The sequence below is a fragment of the Hemibagrus wyckioides genome, linkage group LG04 (assembly GCF_019097595.1).
Source record: "Hemibagrus wyckioides isolate EC202008001 linkage group LG04, SWU_Hwy_1.0, whole genome shotgun sequence".
NCBI classification, from domain to species: Eukaryota; Metazoa; Chordata; class Actinopteri; order Siluriformes; family Bagridae; genus Hemibagrus; species Hemibagrus wyckioides.
Genome location: NC_080713.1, coordinates 19,876,474 through 19,895,969, shown reverse-complemented (window position 1 = coordinate 19,895,969; position 19,496 = coordinate 19,876,474). Strand labels below are relative to the sequence as shown.

General features: G+C 39.4%; 1 protein-coding gene across 2 annotated transcripts; it reads right to left on the bottom strand.

The window, feature by feature from the left end:
* Positions 1 to 2,437: 2,437 nt before the first annotated feature.
* rfx4 (regulatory factor X, 4) lies at positions 2,438 to 19,211 on the bottom strand. 2 transcript variants are annotated; one of them, XM_058387219.1, is made up of 18 exons: positions 18,915 to 19,211; positions 16,403 to 16,489; positions 16,173 to 16,233; positions 14,844 to 14,967; positions 13,778 to 13,839; positions 13,337 to 13,550; positions 12,762 to 12,839; positions 12,401 to 12,564; positions 11,486 to 11,586; positions 11,340 to 11,398; positions 10,748 to 10,892; positions 9,663 to 9,757; positions 8,981 to 9,098; positions 7,809 to 7,928; positions 6,648 to 6,803; positions 6,345 to 6,510; positions 6,118 to 6,256; positions 2,438 to 3,983 (listed from the first exon to the last, which is right to left on the bottom strand). In XM_058387219.1, the coding sequence occupies exons 1-18, from the start codon at positions 18,955 to 18,957 to the stop codon at positions 3,714 to 3,716; spliced, it is 2,202 nt and encodes a 733-aa protein (XP_058243202.1). In that variant the 5' UTR covers positions 18,958 to 19,211; the 3' UTR covers positions 2,438 to 3,713. The 2 variants fall into 2 exon arrangements, with proteins under 2 accessions (XP_058243202.1, XP_058243203.1); XM_058387220.1 differs by having other exon boundaries at positions 6,345 to 6,471.
* Positions 19,212 to 19,496: the final 285 nt, after the last annotated feature.

The window sequence follows — 19,496 nt, the reverse complement described above, 5'->3', positions numbered from 1 at the left end:
GTGTTGGTTTTCAGGGGTTGGGCTTGGCCCCAAGACAATTTTTGGACAATTTCATGCTCCCAACTTGGTGTGAACAGTTTGGGGATGGCCCCTTCCTGTTCCAACATGACTGCACACCTGTGCACAAAGCAACATCTATAAACACATGGATGAGTGTGGAGGAACTTCACAGAGTCCTGACCTCAACCCGATAGGACATCTTTGGGATGAATAAGAGAGCAGACTGCGAGCCAGGCCTTCTCATCCAACATCAGTGTCTGACCTCACAAATGCACTTCTAGAGGAATGGTCAAACCTTCCCATAAGCACACTCCTAAATCTTGTGGAAAGCCTTCCCTGAAGAGTTGAAGCTGTTATAGCTGCAAAGGGATGGACCAACTCCATATTAAATTCATGTGCATGTAAAGGCAGACGTCCCAGTTTTGGAATGGCGCACAGTCTCCTCTCTAATTCATCCCAAAGGTGTCAGGTTGAGATCAGGACTCTGTGTAGGCCAGTCAAATTTTCTCCATGTCTTTATAGACCTTGCTTTGTACACTGGTGCGCAGTCATGTTGGAACAGGAAGGGGTCATCCCCAAACTGTTCCCACAAAGTTGGGAGCATAAAGTTGTCCAAAATGTCTTGGTATGCTGAAGCATTAAGAGTTCCTTTCACTGGAACTAAGGGGCCAAGCCTGAAAATCTAGCTTGACCTGACCAAATACCAAACAACAGGTCAAACTAGTAGACCATTTTTGCCAGCTGGTAGATTATTTTCCAGTTGTTGTTTTTTTTTTTACATTTTTTTTCAGCTAATTGACTTAATTGATCAACAAACATATGAGATTTTCTAATTGCCTTACTGTTGTGTTATTTTCTTAAAAACAGCCTGTCTATAATGTTGCATTTTAGCAATAACTCAGAAACCAGTTTGACCAGCTGGGCTTGTGTTTTCCTACCTGGGATAAGTGAGGTATTAGGTCTTGTTCTCATTGTTGTCATATTAGATTTTTAAACCTGTTTGTCAAAGTATAGATTAGGTCATTTAGAATTCTGTGAAATTGTCTGATGCACATAGCAGCAGCATAACACATAAAATCATGCAGGCTCATGATCAGGTCAAATTTTTCTTATCTCCACTGTCTAGCATTGATGAAACTGTAGCTTGTTCTTGAGTAATAGGAGTGGAGGCTAATGTGGTCTTCTGTTGTTGTAGCCCATCCTCCTCGAGGTTTGATGTTCTGAGATGCTTTATTTTTTGCTTGACAGAGTAGTAAAAAATTGCTTGTTTGAGTTACTATAGACTTCCTCTCAGCTGTAACTAGTCCGGTCATTCTAATCTGATTACTCTCATTAACAGATTTTTACATATTTTTTGTATGATTCTGGGTAACCTTTGGAAAAGGAAAACAATAATAATACTCAAATCTGGCATGTCCCTACAAAGTCACAGAAATGACATGTATCTGCATGACATTCTGCGTTGTGTTTGATGTCATGTGGCTGCACAATTGCACAAATGTGCAGCTCTACACGTGTTTCTAATAAAGCAGACAGTGAGCGTATATGCTTAGAGAGAATTGTAGTGATTGAGCATGTGAAAATGAAGAGTAGTATGCACTTTACTTTAAAACATCTTTGAAAATCTAAAAGTAAAAATGATTAAGTGCAAGAACAGCACATGGAGAGTACACATACTTAAAAATCAGATTTAAGTACAGTAACAGAGTACTTAAGTGTTATTTCCCACCTCTGGGTTTTTTTTGCATTTTTTTTTTTTACCATAGCCATGGTCTCTAGAAAATGAGAGTGTTGAAGTAAGGCAGACTGTTGACAAAGATTATAGAATAAACTTTATTTCTTTTAGTTTTCCCTTCTGTACAAATAGTTAATTAAGATGTATTATTAAGCTTGTATTATCTGTGTATTTACAATGCTTTTAATGCCTTGACCTACAGCATGTCTTTCATAAATGAAAGATAAGATTGACAAGACAATGAGTCAACCTGCATAGTTTAGTATGTGTTCATCCCATTAACTCATCATGTATGCAGTTTATCCTACTGTAAGTATAGAAAAGGCAAACAGATCATTAATATGCTTGTTGTATGCTTTAGTAAAATTGAAATAGACTTCAATTAAATAGCATACTAAGTATTTTTATTTGAATGCATCTTTACAATATGTACCATTAATGCAATAGGGGTTCATCAGTTTGTATTTTTAGGAGAACCTTGTATGCAAATTTCTGCAATAGTGGGTTCTGAGTCCAGAAAACATTCCAAGTAAAACCCCTTTATATAGTAAGAGTGCTTAAAATGATAGTTTGTTAATCTGTAATACTGCTAACCTTTCCATGATGTGTCTGTATTGGTTCTGCACTTGAGCCCATTTCTGTGTGAAAAAGAGTAGGAAAGGCCGTTTAGAGAATTTGAAAAGGTCTGGGACTGTTCTCATTGAAAACAAAAGAGGCAGAGGGCAATTCTGCAAAATGACGCACTAGCATGACTCATGGCAAGCTACAGCAGAGTCATTTTATACACTGGGGAGAAATATAGACCTTTTGGGGTTAAAGGATTTATCAGTTAAATAAACCGACCTAGAAGGATCGGCCACACCTCTGGAAAAAAATGGTAGTTAAATCGCAATTAAAGGAACCAACTCAAAAGCATGTGTGAAATACAAGTTGGATAATACTAATCATTTAAATAGGCAAATAATCACGCTTGATGTTGGGTTTTAAACATTGTTTATGTGGCAACAAATAATTCCACATAGATCATTTACACGGTAACAGCTGTCACCACAGAAGTTATTGAGTGCTTTTATATACAAGAGAAAGTGGCTAAAGATAATAAATGTTACATCTTGATATTCTTTCCTTTTTTATTTCTACCCATAGGGTAATAGGTCCACTGTACCTTTGAGTGCATTTAAAAACACACAAATCTAAGTTAACACCTTTCTAAAAAAAAAAAATAATAACAATAATAATGCAATATACAATACAAACATATATATAAACAAAGCCAAAGGACACCATGTTACTAAAGGAAATATTTAGAGTTAAGCTCTCCCACAGTGACAGTAACAGGGTCTGTAATACAAAGAACAGCACAAAACTGCTGACGCACAGCATTAAAAAAACACTTCACTGTGAAATTGTCAGAGCCCCACATTCACATATACAATCAGCAATTAGATGACACATGAAATTCATTTCTGCAGTAAACTCCCTTCCTTTGACGTAGGTATCATGGCAATGGGCCAAAAGGCGTTTGATGGAGTAATTAGTTTACTGCAAAACATGAGCCATAAAACTCAAGCAAGCACAAGCGCTAATGCAGATATGCAATGAGATAATGAAACAAAGGCTGCTTTGACGTCAAGCAGCAGGACAGAGGCATGTTAGATGCATACTTTCAGAATAAATGTAGGCCACAGTCCAAGTCTGTTTGGGGAAGGAATGAAATTCAGGAATTTAAAGATAATCAAAAGGCACGCTTAGGCTAGACCTGCACTGTCATCACGTCACAATATTTCTGCTTGGTGAGAAAGGGAGTTTGTGCAGCTCTGGCAGTAGAGCTTCGCTTTCTGAAACCCCTTTGAGTCCTCCACTGACACGTATGTTGGGAGGATGACGCTGGGTGTTCCTTGGCCTTGCTGGAGTTCTTCCTTTCTTCACACATATGCTGATGCACTCTCCACATCTCAGGGGGGATATTTCTAAATGGCTATTTGGCCCAACCTGTAGTAGCTTCTCCACTTATATAGGCAAAGCCAGGAAAGTGTTGTGCATGCTCATATTCAGAGTTCCTGCGTGGTGTCAAAGAGGAGTACATGTCCCCTGTAGAGGCATAGCGTGTTGAGTGCATAGGAGTGCTGGAGTAGCTGTTGGCTGAGGGAACATCTGGCCAGCGGGGGGTCACCGGGGTCGCGTGCAACCGAGGAGTACCACCCATCAAACATGGCTCCATGCGGGACATTGGGCTGTTCAATGAGTACTATAGAAAGAGAAGGAAAAACAGTCAGGGTGTTTGTGCATACTGCAGTCATGTTACTGCATTTTAAACAATCCTGATGATTGCTGTCTAGCCATTATGCTTATCATTATTATATAATCTTTTGTGGGAATTGTTCACTGACTATTGTATTTGATGATACCAGGAACAAGCAAACAAGTTATTACATTTCATCTGTAATATCATAACAATTCATGTAGTCCTAAGCAGGACTTGCTAAACGGAGTAGAAGTTTGATAAATAAAGAGAAATTAAAGAGATATTAAAAGCTATATAAAGTATAAAATACATAAAAGTAACTTGTATGATTATGTTCGGTCCAAAGACATCAAGTACAGTAGCTCAGACAGTCTCCCATGGACTTTTATGGCAGACATGTCACATAAACAGATTTTTACAGATGTTTTAAATCACTGATACTACTAGTTTGGATGAGAAAATATTTCTGTAGAATTGTTGGAAGGAGTCTCCCATATTAGGGCTTCTCTCAGACTTCTCTCTCAACTTGAAGGTGTCTGACATGGGGAATTGTTCAGGATACTGGGCTGTCCTTTTTTTTCTTAGTAACTTCAAGACAGAGAAACTCAAAGCGAAACTGGAGAGGGAAAGAATGTTTATAGATGCAATATGTGATAACAGGAGCTAACTTGTTTAGCAGATGTTGTAGATGAAACTACTGTATGTGCAAATAAATAGAATGTAATTGCTGTTTAAATATTTTTCCAACAGCAGCAAATCCTGAAGTATTTTATTCCTTACCTATATCATGTTTATTTTGAAAAACAATACACAATTTAGTTGAGTTTAAGGAAAAATTTCAGCAGAGACGCTACTTAGGGGCTCTGTATCACATTTTTGTTGCCATGAGTAACTCAAGTGATCATAAACAAAGTCAAATCATACATGTCAACATGTGTGCTTCTCAAACATCCTTCCTGTCTTCAAATAGGAAACCAGCATAGTGTTCCGTTTGTGCCATCTAAATCACTCTCTACTGAGTGCATCCACTCAGACAAAGATCAGACATTGTGCCTGTTTTAAACACACGGAGGAAAAGTGGAAATAAAAATCTCTCTCCTCTCTAAATAGAAACAGTTCACAGTCAATACCATTATGAAGTACTGCTGCATGGAAAAAGAAAGTCAGCCGGGGTCAGAGACCAAGATATGAGGCTTAGTGACCTCTTGTTCGTGCAGAGAAAAGAGGCCATTGAATAACAATATTTTAATAAAGGCATGCTCGGTCTGATTTGCCGCTTGCTGGCTGGGGATCTGTGAGGCAGCTATTGAGTGCTGGGTAGAGGGGTGTTGAGTGGGGGGGCTGTCAGAGCTGTGACCAGGCCACCTGTCAGTGTCTGCATCCGCTGTGGAGAGAGCGATTCACCCCCGGCTGCTTCGGCAGCACTGGGGCTGGGTCAAAGATCTCTTGACAGGAAATTACTATTACTACTATGTCTGCTTTGGCTTACAATATACGATGCCACCATGCTAGCAATCTCTGTAGAGTTCAATTTAACCACTGCTAGCCACGTTCAGTTTGATAAGCACAAAATACAGGATCCTAATCATTTATTTATATTTGGATGCACATGTTTTAATTAAGGGGTAGTTGAAAATGTGTAGTTCTTTGTAGTACCACCAAATTAAGACTTCCTTTCTAAATATTTGCTCCAAAACATTCCTGAAAAAAGACCATACATTAACTTTGAAATGACAGCGAGTTCATCCACAGGCTAAGTGATCCATTACTATGGACCTCTCTGTATTTCACACAGTTCAGCATTTCACATGCTAATGACCACGGTGTGTCATGCACCATTCTTATTCATATTAGCATTCTTGTCTGAGGTACAGGCCTTGTAAGATGCTATTAAACAGGCAGGAGTGGAATACACTTCCATTACCATTTCCATTTCAATGAATGGGAATACACAACTATTATGCAACTATTATGAAACAGTGGAAGTCATTAAAGTTGCATAAAGATGCATATTGGACTGAACAAAGCCTCAACTCAACAGATGTTCCGGCTGCCATTATTAAAGAGAACTTTCATATTGTCAGCATATCTGAGCTGATTTGGAGTAAACAGAGATGAGTCTTGGCGGACAGCTAACCTGTGCAGAGGATCGGTGGTAAGAGGAATAGTGCAGCGGGGTCGGGAGGGCTGCGTCATGGGGCAGACTCGGATATTGACTCTGGATGGCGTGATGATGCTGGTTCGTGTAGCTGCTGTAGTTGTAGCTGCCCGTGTATCTGAGGGAAAGAGCAGGGGAAAAAAACATTAGCCCATAAAATCAGAATTATTGGAACTGTTCTGCTGTATCTCTCGTGATGAGCTCACCCATGCTCGTCTCTGTAGGGGTAGACTTGCATCCGGTGTGCAGATGAGGTAGGGTGCACCGGGGCACTGCTACGCATGCAGGACAGCTGGGATCCTCCGTCGGGGGGATTGCCTCCTGACGTGGTCACTGTGTATGTAAGGGACCATGTATATGACTGAAGAGCTCCTAGTATAATACACACATATACAAACATACGTTTCTCCCTTGGACCTCGTTTAAATTATAAAAAATGTTAGAAGAAACCTTTGACACTGGTCACCACGATTACATATTAATTGGATTTTTTTTGAATGCTTACATACCTGAGGTAACAGACACACTGTTGTATTCTGGGGACTGGGCTGAAGTTGGGGTGCTGGTGGCTACTGCTCCCACTGAGGTCACTGACTTTGCAGGAGAGTAGGGTTCAGGGGACACGGAGGTGCTTTCATTTAGCATCATATCTTCACTACTGTCTGCTGTATGAAAGCAATAATAGAAACCTCAATACATAACCTACACTTCACCCTCATTCATGCAATTATCGCATGGTGTCACAGTAGCGCAATACATAAAATCATGCAGATACAGGTCAAAAACGCTTTGCCTGTGGCATTGATATTGCTTTCAGACAGTATTTCGAATGATTTGCTGGGATTTTCATGCAGCAGTTCTGTACAGTAGCTCAAATAACCACTCTTTAAAACTGTGGTAAGCAGAAAAGCATCTCAGAACAGACAATAAGCTGAATCCTGAGGTGGATGAGTTATAACAGCAGAAGACCACATCACCATCAATCCTGTCAGCTAAGGAACAGGAATCAGGCTACAGTGGACACAAGCCCAATAATCTGGTCTATTACATGACTGGCTGACTAAATAGCATAAATAAGCAGGTGTACTGCTAGTCCTTTATTTTTGTAATCTTATGATCCCATAATTCATTCAAACAATATCATCATTTCTTAAAAATAGAAAAATTCTAGAAAAATCTAGAAAAATTTTCTGCATGATGCTCGAAATATAAACAACTAATAGCTCAGATGTGAAATCTGCTTGTCCTGGTTGCCCAAGCTACTGAGTTGTTTTATTTTTAAAATTTTTAATAATACAACAAAAACAAGACACCCCTCCTCACACACACCCAAAAAAATCATCCTTAGAGGGGTCATAGTAGAACAAACCTACTGTTACAGTTGATAGCAGAACAATTGCCAGGAAAAGCCAAAATAGTAGAGAACATAGTACAGTGCATAAAACTGTCCAGCATTTTAATGACCGTGATGATGCTATATGTATTAGGTGTTATCGTCACCTCTTCTCATTGACTGATCTGCATTGTTTTAGCTCTGCATATCTACTTAAAATGTACCATACATTAATTTTCCATGCTTATGTTTCTGGCCTGGCAAAAAAAATGTGTCTTAATAAAGATGTATTGGAATATAAGGCACAATAACTGACAGGCTATATCCTCTGACTCACCCGTAGTTCCCTCTCCCTTCATGGCCCTCATCAGCTCATTGGCTCTTTCCTGGCAGTGCAATGACTCCAGCAGGTACAGCACATAGTCATCAAACATCAGGTGAATCAGGTGGAAAGAGCCTGCACATACAGGACAAAGGAATATAGACCTAATCACAGTGTGCCCTATTCTGTGCATATACACAGCTTTTTTTCTTAGCTGTAAAGAAATTTCAGCAGCTAAGCCATTGTTATGAAACTTACGCTTGGTTAGGCTTTTATTAGATCCTCTAATGAATGCAGATTACAAACTACGATTACAGATTAGGCATAAATAACACTTTTTAGAGTTGTTGGTGCGAATATAATGTAAAAGCCCTCACTCATAACAAAAGGGGGAGGGAATTTTTAAAAGAGCATGACACAATCCCCACATTGTACAAGTAAGTCCAGTCAGTGTGTGCGTTATAAACCCTGTGGCTATTCAGAGCACCAGGCGCAAATACTGCCCACTCATAAAATGGGAAGCAGGAGGAAACACTTGCGGAGGGGGTTAGCCTTTGTTAATTAGCTGTTTTGTACCAAGGGCTGCATTATCAAAACACTGCAACCAGCTGTGTCTTTGAGATTCACAGACAGAGCTGAAGAGGAGGGGGTTTTCACCCTGTTCTTATAGTCCTTCTTTCAGCTACTTTGCTATAGACACGGAACTGCTGTTAGCCAAGAGTTAGCACGGCGGCCATGTTGGCGCAAAGCTTTGGGATTTGGATTGTGAGAAATCTTTTGACAATAAATACAGAGGAATATACTTCAGGTCATAAAAAAGTTTTTTTTAAAAATGCAATCAATGTAAACCTACATGACATCTAAAGTTTTTATATTTGAATTTGTTTAAATATAATCTAAATTAAAATATAAATTTAAGTTTAGATTTAATAAACAAGACAGAGGAGACAGTGACAAGAAAAACTCCCTCAGATGTAATAGAAAACAAAATTACGAGGCACAAAATAGTGCCATTTTATTCTGCATTACAACAGACAGTGGGATTATAAATTGTGTTATGTGAGTATATTGTGAATAAGACTCCTTAGATGAACAAGCACATGACACTCAGGCATTCAAATATCTATTACATGGGGGTCGCAACCTTATGTGACTATAATAGGATATCATGGCTCTTGCAGACTCACCAAAGCTGGGGGCGCTGTGCAGCGTCATGTCCCGGATCACTCTTGTCCCAAAACAGGACCACATGAGAAGAAACTGCTGAGCAACCTTCTTCAGGGATCCGGGTCTCTTCCCTGCCACCTAAAGGAATATTTACATGAGAAAGGCTGTGGGGGAGGAGCACAAGGGCCTTAACTTTAACGTCCATGCTGGGGTCTAACCCCACAGGAACGAAAAACATGTCAACAAGTCAACTATTTGATTTTCCCCTGGGGACACGCCTTCCCATTCAACTATTGTCTGCTGCGTAGTGGACGTTCCCAAGGCGACCAAATTTTTACAACCCTATATCTGCAATATAATGGGTGCAAAAGGGGCCATGAAGACATCATTAAGTTGGGGAATTGCAGCACAAATGGCCCAGCATAAGCATGTCATAATGGGGTTGGCATTTACACAGATGCTTCACATTTCAGGAGCACTGTTGTTAAGATGGGCAACTGAATAAAATTCAGGAGAGGCTTAAAAATCTTAAGTTAATTCACTTGTGAAAAAAAAAGAAAGAGAAAATTTATATTAGAGAATAATATATTGTTTCTATATTTCTTAATAAATAATTAAGCATAAAGAATAATTGTTTGTGATTTGTCAGTAGGTGATCTTGTTTTATAATATTTCTGCCAAGAGAAAAGACTCTGAACTGACCCGGACAACACATCTGTCCACCATAGAGTCCAGCCACTCGATGTACGCTTCAATGGGGGACTGATCCTCCAGTAGGCGGTCAAACTCCTGATACACTGAGAGAGGAGAAACAGGACAAGTGAGACTAAATGTAAGGAAAATTGATCAGGACTCCTTGGAAGCAGAGGTCTTGTATCTCAGTGGGACCTCCCTGGCTAATTAAAGCATTAGAAATAATAGATCGTCTGAGATATGCTTGCAATGTGAATGCTAATTATTCATCCACAATGATTCACAGCCCAAAGCAAAGCAGAAAATGTCATGCAGTTTACTCTGTGTGAATTTACTTATTATATAAATGTGTTCTTTAAGTCATTCCATGTCTTTCCTAAAACAACAAAAAAAAGATTTTTCAACTCTGGGATGAACATGCCATGGATGAATGAATGAATGAATGAATGAATGAATGAACAAACAAGAGAATGAATTATGCCTCTCAATACAATTCTGAACACTGATGCAGTGGCCAGAGCCAGTTTCTGAACTCTGATCCTATGAGTCACTTGTGGCTTGCCACTGAAATGAGTCTGAAATTCTCCCTGGGTGTTAAAGTGTGAGGGTAAGCTCGGTTAACCTCTCAGTGGCAGTGATTAAAGACTGCCACTCATGACCGTGGGAATGATTCAGCTCTGGATACCTACTCCAGCTACTGAGTGACATCAGACTGAGAACGAACAAAAAATGTAAATCTTGTCAGGGGAACAATACTTCCTATACAGATACTAGCAATTCACTGTTAATCACTACTAATAAATTCACATCAACTTCAGTTTCTAGTACAGTGTTACATGGGCAGAAGAGATGACTCGTGTTACGTCAGAGTAGCTGTAAAAAGACCAAAACCTAATGTTCCTTACATCGAGCTTTGAGCCTGTGTATTTAGTTGTTGTTTTTTGTAGCTGCACTATTTTTTTATACTGCATGCTTCATTTTTTTTACTGAAGAAAAGCTTCTACAATGTACTGCCATTTCTCCTCCCCTTTCCTTTCCTCTCTAGCAGTTTTTTTTATTACTCTGTCTATCAAGTTGTTTATTCAGTCACTTACATTGGATTATGAGTCGTCTCTGCTCCTCCCGCGAGTCCTCCATCGTGTAAAGTGTCTGCTTAGTGATGCTGTTCAGATCTACATTTCTCCAGTCCTCCAGCATCTGAAAGGTGATATCTGCACTGTGGATGACTGTCCGCGATGCCTACAGGTAGCAAAGCGTAAAAAATATTTAGTTCAGTACAAGAATTTTAAACACCCTTACTTACATCTCCTTCATTATTAAAATTCACAGCAATCATGTATGTTGAAAATAGTAATAGTAAAAAAAATCGAAATTATATCATTTCAAATGTATCCATTTTCATATGTTAATTTTCTGACTTTATAACTATAACATCTTCCATATCCTCTGATCATCAGCATTTAGATCCTCAGTATGTATTTAATTGATTTAATCCAGATCTTCTAGGTCTAACTCAAAATGTCATCGGCTTCTACGGATCAGATCTGGAGACAGAGAGGGTTATCGTACAACTTCTTTCTTTTGTTTTGTCTCTAATATGTAGTAAGTTACATTTCATGCAAGAAAGCATAAAATCATAAAAGGTGCATCATATGGATGGATGGATGCGAAGGAATATTGACTCACCTGACAAAGATGATTTAATGACGTTTGCCGCTTGAGGATCTGGGAGAATCTTCTTGACACTGAAATATGTACAAGTTGAACATTTCTTACACACTGCCTTGAGAAACTGTCAATGCTCAGTGTAAATGCGGTTCAAAGTTACTTACACTCAAACTTGATGTTGCGCAGGTTCTCAGGCAGATCGTGCAGAGCCACCCTCAACCACTCATCAAGCTGCTTAGCAAATTTCCTGATGACCTGAGTCAGGCTGCATGGACCATTACAACCATGAATTAAAAAAACAAAATACGTTGTCCAGCTTATTAGGTAAATAAATATGGTGGCGTCATTTTATTACATACAGACATCACATACGCTTCCTCTCTGTGCATATCTCAATCCCAAGTAGAGGATTTTTAATTTTAAACACATTTAAAGTTCATTCCAATAGTCCGATGCTCCACTTACACGTACTGTACATCTATGCTCTAATGGATTTATGGAATACAATAATATAGACCAGGATTTATAAAATTACAGCAGAAAATTTGATAGTCAGAGTTTGATAGTCAGCATCATTCACATAACTCTTCTGCTGTAAGTCACAAGGTATTTAAACATGAGCCTCATTGTCATCTCTTCACTTGATCTCTGTGCTCTTATATTGGTTTGGAAATAATCGCAGATTATGAACAGATGTAAATAAACAAAATATTGTGCAATAGCATTTTGTTTCATTAATTCCACATCAGTATATAATGTTTTCAATTAAAGATCAGAAGAGTAGTTAAGAAGTCTACTAAGAATTTCCCTGAGAAAGATAACAGGAGAATAGTACATTTGGCAGACAATCTTATACAGAGCAACTTACAATTTATCTCATTTTATACAACAAGAGCAATCAAGGGTTAAGGGGCTTAATCAGGGCCCCAGCAGTGGCAGCTTGGTGGATCTGAGATTCGAACTGACAACCTTCTAATCTTTAGTCCAGCACATTAACCAGTAAGCTACCACATCCCGGACTTCATGCAATCTTGTTTTTATAAATATCTACCTGCATGACAGGGTTAGCAAGCACTCACCTATCAGGCAAGGCCTGCAGGACTGTGGGCATGAGGACTCCTGAAATGGCTTTGTATAAGATGGAGTCACACACCCCTACGATGTTTACTACAGTGGATGAGCCCAAAACTGGCAGCATGTGTGGAGGCATGCCTTGCCAAAAATGCAACAGGAAGCTCTGGACCTACACACACACACACACACACACACACACAGTAGGAGAATTTTTAATACCAGCTCTACACTGTGGGAACACATCTTAAACAATTTTAAAGCCTGTTGTGGATTGTGATAAAACACCACAGGTGTCAATAAGTTTTAAAGCCAGACATATTCAGTTCATCCGACGAAAACGAAACAAATTTGAGCAGATACACAAACCTCATCGAAATTGGCTCGTATAACGGTGTCTAGTATTCTCTGGCAGTGAGTTCTGTACATCATGATGAACGTTGAAACCTGGGAATAAAAGAGGTCATTAAATAAGATTTATCAACAAAGATGTGAAATGAAATGTCTTCATTCTACATTTCTGACCATTCACACATCATTATGACCTCTCATTCCTGCTTAACACATGCTGTAAAGGTTCTAACAAAATATATGACACATAAAATACTTGCGTCCACAAATTTTAGTCAAATGTGGTGTATAAAAAGTGGCTTTGGAGATCAGCAAGCCGTAAAGCATTTCAAATTACAGCTCCCTTTTTAAAGCAGGACAGCTAGAGTCTGTACTTTGTTGTGTGTGAGATCTTATTATCTACTTGAAAGATTAAGAGTTCGCTAGGACCCAGCATATAAATCCTCTGGGCCCTTGTTTAAATCCAGACCCAGAGAAGGTGCAGGGGGCAGATGAAAGGGGAAGCAGGAGGGGTGGATGTATGAGAAGAGATGGGGGTGGGTCGGCTGGCTAAAGAAGAAGATAGTCACTGGGTTTTTTAGTGCTCTATTTACCTTCTGTTCTGGCAGAATGGCAGGCAGATTTAGGTCTTTGACATTTGGAAATTCTGGCAGCAGAGTGCCCAGTTTGGAGCGGGGTGAATACGCCACTGTCTGCTTGGTAACCTCTTTCTTGCCTGTCTCGTTTACCCAGGCGCCACCCTTCTTGGAGTACATCACATCGTAGTACTGTGAGCTCTCCTTCACTGCTAGGCCATAGTAGTGGTACCTGAGTGAAAGAGAGAGAGAGAGAGAGAGAGAGAGAGAGAGACAGAGAGAGAGAGGGAAAGAGAAAGAGACCCAGGTTAAGTAATTGACATTATATCCAAAGCTATCCATAATAAACGTATTGCTACAACAGTGGAATTATTTATCTGTCACTTTAGAAAAATAACCAGAATTATCACATAATATGAGGAAAAAAGGCAAAGAGAGTGTCAGTCCTCTAACACTTACTTTGATTGGCCCCTGGTTCCCAGCCTTCGTGTCGTTAACTGAGGGAACTGCTGCCTTATTATCTATATAGGACAGGGCACAAGAAAGCATTTGCTACAGATCACACATTGCTCTTCCTTCACATTTGCAAACTGCTTACAAGTTCGACAGTTTACTTAAATTTACTGGACATGTCCAACATGAAAGAAGGAGAGGTTGCAGTGCATGAAAGACCGGCTCTCCGTTTGACCACTGAAGTTCTTGCCAGTTGTCACATTCACAAAATTCATATCCAACAGCTCTTCTTTCCATCTTTTTTTTTCCCTTTTCCTATGTCTCTCTCTGAGTGTCTGTCTCTCTCTGTTCTGTTTTTGTCCATGAGATTGGCTCCTTGGTCCAGCTCCCGGTGCAGAAACTTTAGCAAACAGTGGAGCTCTCCATTGTGTGGGATGAAAAAAGAGGCCAAGCTGTGAAGTTTCTGTCAGGCTCGGCTTGATAAATGAGCAGACAGGGAGGCAGCCCCAGCTCTCTCTCTCTTTTTTGTCCCGAATCAATGAAGCCTTCCTAAAGGACACCCCACGCTGCTTCAGCCACTGATCTAACATTCCGCAACATCTCACCCTTCCAAATTTCCTTTAATTACACATTAATCCAGACCCCCTCTCTTTTTCAATATCCTCGGGCAGGAGCTAGGGACGGGGCAGGGATGTCAGGTGGTGCCGGCGTAAGGAGGTGCTCGGACAGATTGTGGGAACAAGGGGAAGCATGTCTATAGGTTTAGATTGTTAGTTTTCTGGAAAAAAACTGTGACAGTGACATTCTATTATTCTACTAAAGGTTAGTGCACAAATGTCTAAAAAGGCTTGAGTTAAAGGTCCTTAACTCTCACCTGTTCAGCTACATGCATATTAAATGCTTCGCCCTCACCTTGTAATACACTTGTACTATTAAAAACATATTAAAACCATCTAAATGCATTTAGCGGCTGAAACTGATGCCAGTTCTCTATGGGTTTCTAAAATAAGCTATAAATCCCATGGCACAATTCAGCTATAATGCACAGAATAACTAGTTTGTGAGAGCTTACCTTCCCAAAACTGGCAGCATTGACAGGCTGAGTGCCATGCTTCTCACAGAAGTCTAGGTAGTGCATGTATAGTGCACTGCGAGGGACACACACACCCTCAGCAATCTCGTAGTTCTCCTCCAGCCTGGTGAAAAGCATCTTATCAACACAGAGGTTCGAACATTCTGTTGTATAACATTTCTTTTAAAAAAATACCGACGTTGCATTGATGCAATTAAAGCCAAGTTTGTATTAGCTGAAGTCAGTGAGCACTTAATTTTAACTTTTGCTTGGATTTCCACAGAAAGCAAATTTATACCTGAAGGTAGTTTTAGCCACAGCTAGTACAGAATCAGAGATTGACTATAAAACAGCTAAAAAGTTATTTCAAAATCTAAACAATAAATAAAACATATTAAGCTGCTGTACAGCAAATTTGTATTCTTAATAAACCATATGCAGCTGTCGTCCAAAATATCGTTAGATTTATGTTAAAACAGCATATAAAATACGAAACTCATCACAGCTTGAGAAGCTGCATTTGCTTAGTTAATTTTCATTATTATTATTTTAGATACATCACCTGTATATTTTTGCACCTAAATAACTAAAGAAAAATGGAAAAAAATAAAACTAACCCAAATCAGTCACATTTATTAAAATCTTTTTCATTTCTTGACCACACGAAGGCCATATTAGACATGTTTTTGATTAATGTGTAGAAACTTCCAAATATGAATATTAATTAATCATGATATTTCTTGTTAAGATAACATTAATTAAGCAGCTATTTAGCTTCATGGGTCAGAAGAGCAATTCATTTCTTTTATAAAAAAAAAATAAATAAAAGAAATTTCAGTTCTATAATTTAATTCTGGATTTTTATGTTACATATATGTCACTTATACTTTATGAGATTTGTAAAGAGTAAAGGGTGAACAAAGCTTAGATGAATAGTTCCTACATTCACAGCAATTAATAGAGTAGCCTTAACATCCAACGTTGATGTTACTCTCGCCTGCAATTCTGAGCAAAAATATTAAATACTGCTATTTTTTAACAGTCACTGGCAAATCTTTGTCTACATTTGAACTAGATTGTAAACAAAATAAATGCACACAGCAAAATCACCAGTGTGAAATTAAGTGCTGCAGAAAGTGGTACAGTGACCACTTATGTCAAGCTGTGCTTATGAAATCAACCCTGGGCCTTTTGTTCTGAATGAAGCTTTCTCTGTCTCATGAAGCATCATGCTTGATATTGAACAAGCCAAGTATTCATTGTCCAGTACATCAAATGACATAATAGAAATGAATGGTGTTGAATAAGACTGAGTATCTGGAAACGTACCATTGTAAAGTTGCAGGTGTTGAATGACGTTTTGATGCCCGGTTATTTTCCTTCTCTTCATCTTTGACAGATTACAAAAACAAAACAAAACATGATTTTAAATGTGGTTCAATTATGGTTTTAAATTAAAAAGACATCTAATGAAATCACTTTTTTATCTTAGTGTACAATAACTGGATAGTTTGTAAGCAGGTCGAGAGCAGTTTGTGTATTGCAGTGACATGGCTTACTTTCGTCCGTGGACATATTCCCCAGGGACGTGTGGCTGGAATAGGGTTTGCTCTCGCTTTCATTCAGGCACCTTTCAATCCAGCTCTCTGTAAAAAAGCACAAGCGGAAATGTCCGTTCACACTATACAGCTTACATAACCAATATTCAGCAAAAACCGTTTTCCATTTTTATATAAAGGCATGCTTTTTCCCCCCACTGTGAGATGCAGGACTGCATAAAGCAACAGGTGTGGACTGGGTTGGATCCAAAACACAATAGTTAAGGGTTTTTTCTTCTAGTTTTTGAACGTCTGTGGGGAACAAAAGGAATATCTGTAATAGCTAGATTTATGCAAAGTATGGTGCTCAGTTTGAACAGCCCTGAAGGATTAACTGGAAATGCAAGTTTATTTGGAAAAATGGAGGGCCCAACCTGTTTAATTCTTAACAACATAAACAACAACAACAACAAAAAGGGGAGTGGTTTTCTTCCTTGCACACTGATTTTCACATAAATGCACGTTCTATCGATTTGTCCTGATTTATCAAACTATCCTTTATATTGTTTTTGTGCTATTTTCTTTCTTTATTTTACTCTGAGTTTATTAGGGAAAATCAATCAACAGGAAGTTATATGTAGCACACTTTGAAGGTGTCAGAAAATATTACCAGAATAAAACTATTTTGATTATAGCATATTTTGACAGGTTCTCTCGTGCTCGGAAAATTTTCCCCCAGCATTATAAAACCTGAAGAAATGAATTTATGGGTGTGCAATGGTGAACTGCGCGTGCACAGAAGCCTATCATAGTGGATTTTGGGGCAGATGTTTATGTTCTGCATGTTGAGAGGATACATTGTTCTGTTTAGCCGAATTAAACGCGCGTGCACTATATCACCTCAGCGGAGTGCGCGCGCTCAGTGAAAGCGCCCTGCACCGTGCCGACGAAGCACGCGCCCTATAATACCACACTAAATCTCAAAATCGTGCATGTGCACTGCTCAGTACGGCAATGACACGTTTTGGACATGGACATAGTCATAGGCCTGTACTGTTTCCGGCACGGGTCGTGACTACTATCACCATAGCAGCGGTTGCTAAGGATGCGCGTCGGCAAGGACTCTAGTTTCGACACATCAGAAGTGCTTAAAGCTGACTTGGAGAAGAAAGTTTCTCTGAACTTTTTTAGTGGGAGTGTAATCACTTAACATGTATTAAAATCATTTAGAATGACAAGATGGCTGGAGTATATGTATTGAGATATAACCAGTTTGCATTCAATAGAATGGAAAATCGAAATAATACAATAGAAACTGTAAACTGTTACTGCATATGGCAGTAAGAGGAAATTTAGGTAAATCGTAAAGACCTGAAAATGTAAATTGTCATATAAAATGCAACGTAATAAAAAAATAGTTTCATGTTTTCACTGTAAATCAAATGATTAATCCTTATCAAATATTTGCGACGTGCCGACAAGCAGTCGAGCCTAATGGGTTCTTAATTGGATCACAACAAAAACATATCTTCTCAGAAATGTGTTCTTCTATATTATATACTTAACCCGTTAATCATTTTCTGGCTTATAAATAGAAATGTTAATTGTCCTTAATAGTAAAAAATTTATCCCAGGCTGTTGTAATTGAATGGTTTGTTTTGTGCGCAGCTTGAGCAGGTCTAAATAATTGGATTAAATCCACTCTAAAGGCGAGACGGATCAAAGATGGTTTCTTGTGTGGCTCCGAACATCATCGGGAACATCCACAATAGAAAAAGGAAGGTTTGATCAGATATTAGTTGAAATTAAAGAGACTATTGTACTTAGATTGCTATTCTAATGAATACGCAGTTAATACTGAACCGAGAAGGAGTCTTAAGATTTAGGCCTGATCACAAGCGGGTATGCTCGGAATAAACCTAATCTGCACTTTATATTCAACAAGTAAACCGTGGTTAGATTTTAGCACAAATTAGCCTACCGTTTCCAGTAAACACATACAACGGTAATAATTAAAAATATACACTTCTGTAAAAATACTTTTCACCTTAAGCTACTTTTTAACAGCGAATAAAATACACGCAGCTCGGTGCATGGAGCAGGTGCAGGTGCAGCTCTGGGCCTCGAGAAGCAGCGCGACTTTTACACTCGTTCACCACAGAAAAATGAGTCCAAACCGCATGACAAAATGAAAAACACGAACCAAAAATCACGACTTTACATTCCAAGTGACCCCAAAGCCGCTCAAAAAGTTCACTATGATGCAAAATTGTTTGCATGAGAAGAGCATGCATCCTCTGCAGCAGTGAAAGAGATGAAAATAGCTCTCCAGCTGTTTATCTCTACTAATTTAAGGCCACCATGGCTGTCCTGCTGAAGGATATAAGTATTAAATCTTTTAAAAAAGAAAAGAAAAAAAAAAAAAACTTTCTCTACAATAAGGTTGAGGTCACACATTTCCAAGTCTTGAGTCCCAAAACTGCCCAGGCTCCCAAGCATCCGGAAAGCCAGGAGCAGCGCAGCGAGAACCAACCTGTGGATTCCATATCAGGCTCTTCGAGCAGCCCACAGTGCATCCTCTTCCCATCCAATGTCCCCAGGGCTCCTCTGAGAAAATGGCTTCGAGCAGGACTCCCCCTCCTCAGCTCCCTCCGAATCTCCGAGAGCACTGCCTGTCACTGAGACGCATACGATGTGCTGGCTACAGAGAGAGAGAGAGAGTAAAAGAGAGAGAGAGAAGATGGTGGAGGTGGTGGTGGTGGTGGTGATAGTGGAGGAGAGGTGGCGGGGGTGAGGGTTGAAGCGGTGGGGGGGTGTGAGGGTCAGAGACTCCAGAAATCCAGAGGGGGGAAAAGCCAGAGCCGTCAAAATGTTTGCTGATGTTTCATGGGAAAGGGGCTGATTTTATAGGAGCCCTGATGGGGGACATGTCATTGATAGGCTCGGCAGGCTGATGAATGGCTTCGAGTCAGATGGGGATGTGGCAAGGCTCACTGGAAGTCTTTTGTGGGGCTGTTTTGAATAAGAAAAGCTCCCTCCCCAGAAAAAAAGAGGCTTAGATCTACGCAATCCCAGCACTGTGGCCTCCCCGTCTCCCATTATAGCATTTAATACG

Coding starts and splice junctions, on each gene's coding strand:
- rfx4 (XM_058387219.1), bottom strand. CDS start 18,957: ATGCACTGTGGGCTGCTCGAAGAGCCTGATATGGAATCCACAG. Junction 16,490..18,914: donor GCCTGATATGGAATCCACAG/GTTGGTTCTCGC, acceptor GCTTTTTTACAG/AGAGCTGGATTGAAAGGTGC. Junction 11,587..12,400: donor CTGCAGGCCTTGCCTGATAG/GTGAGTGCTTGC, acceptor TGGTCCATGCAG/CCTGACTCAGGTCATCAGGA.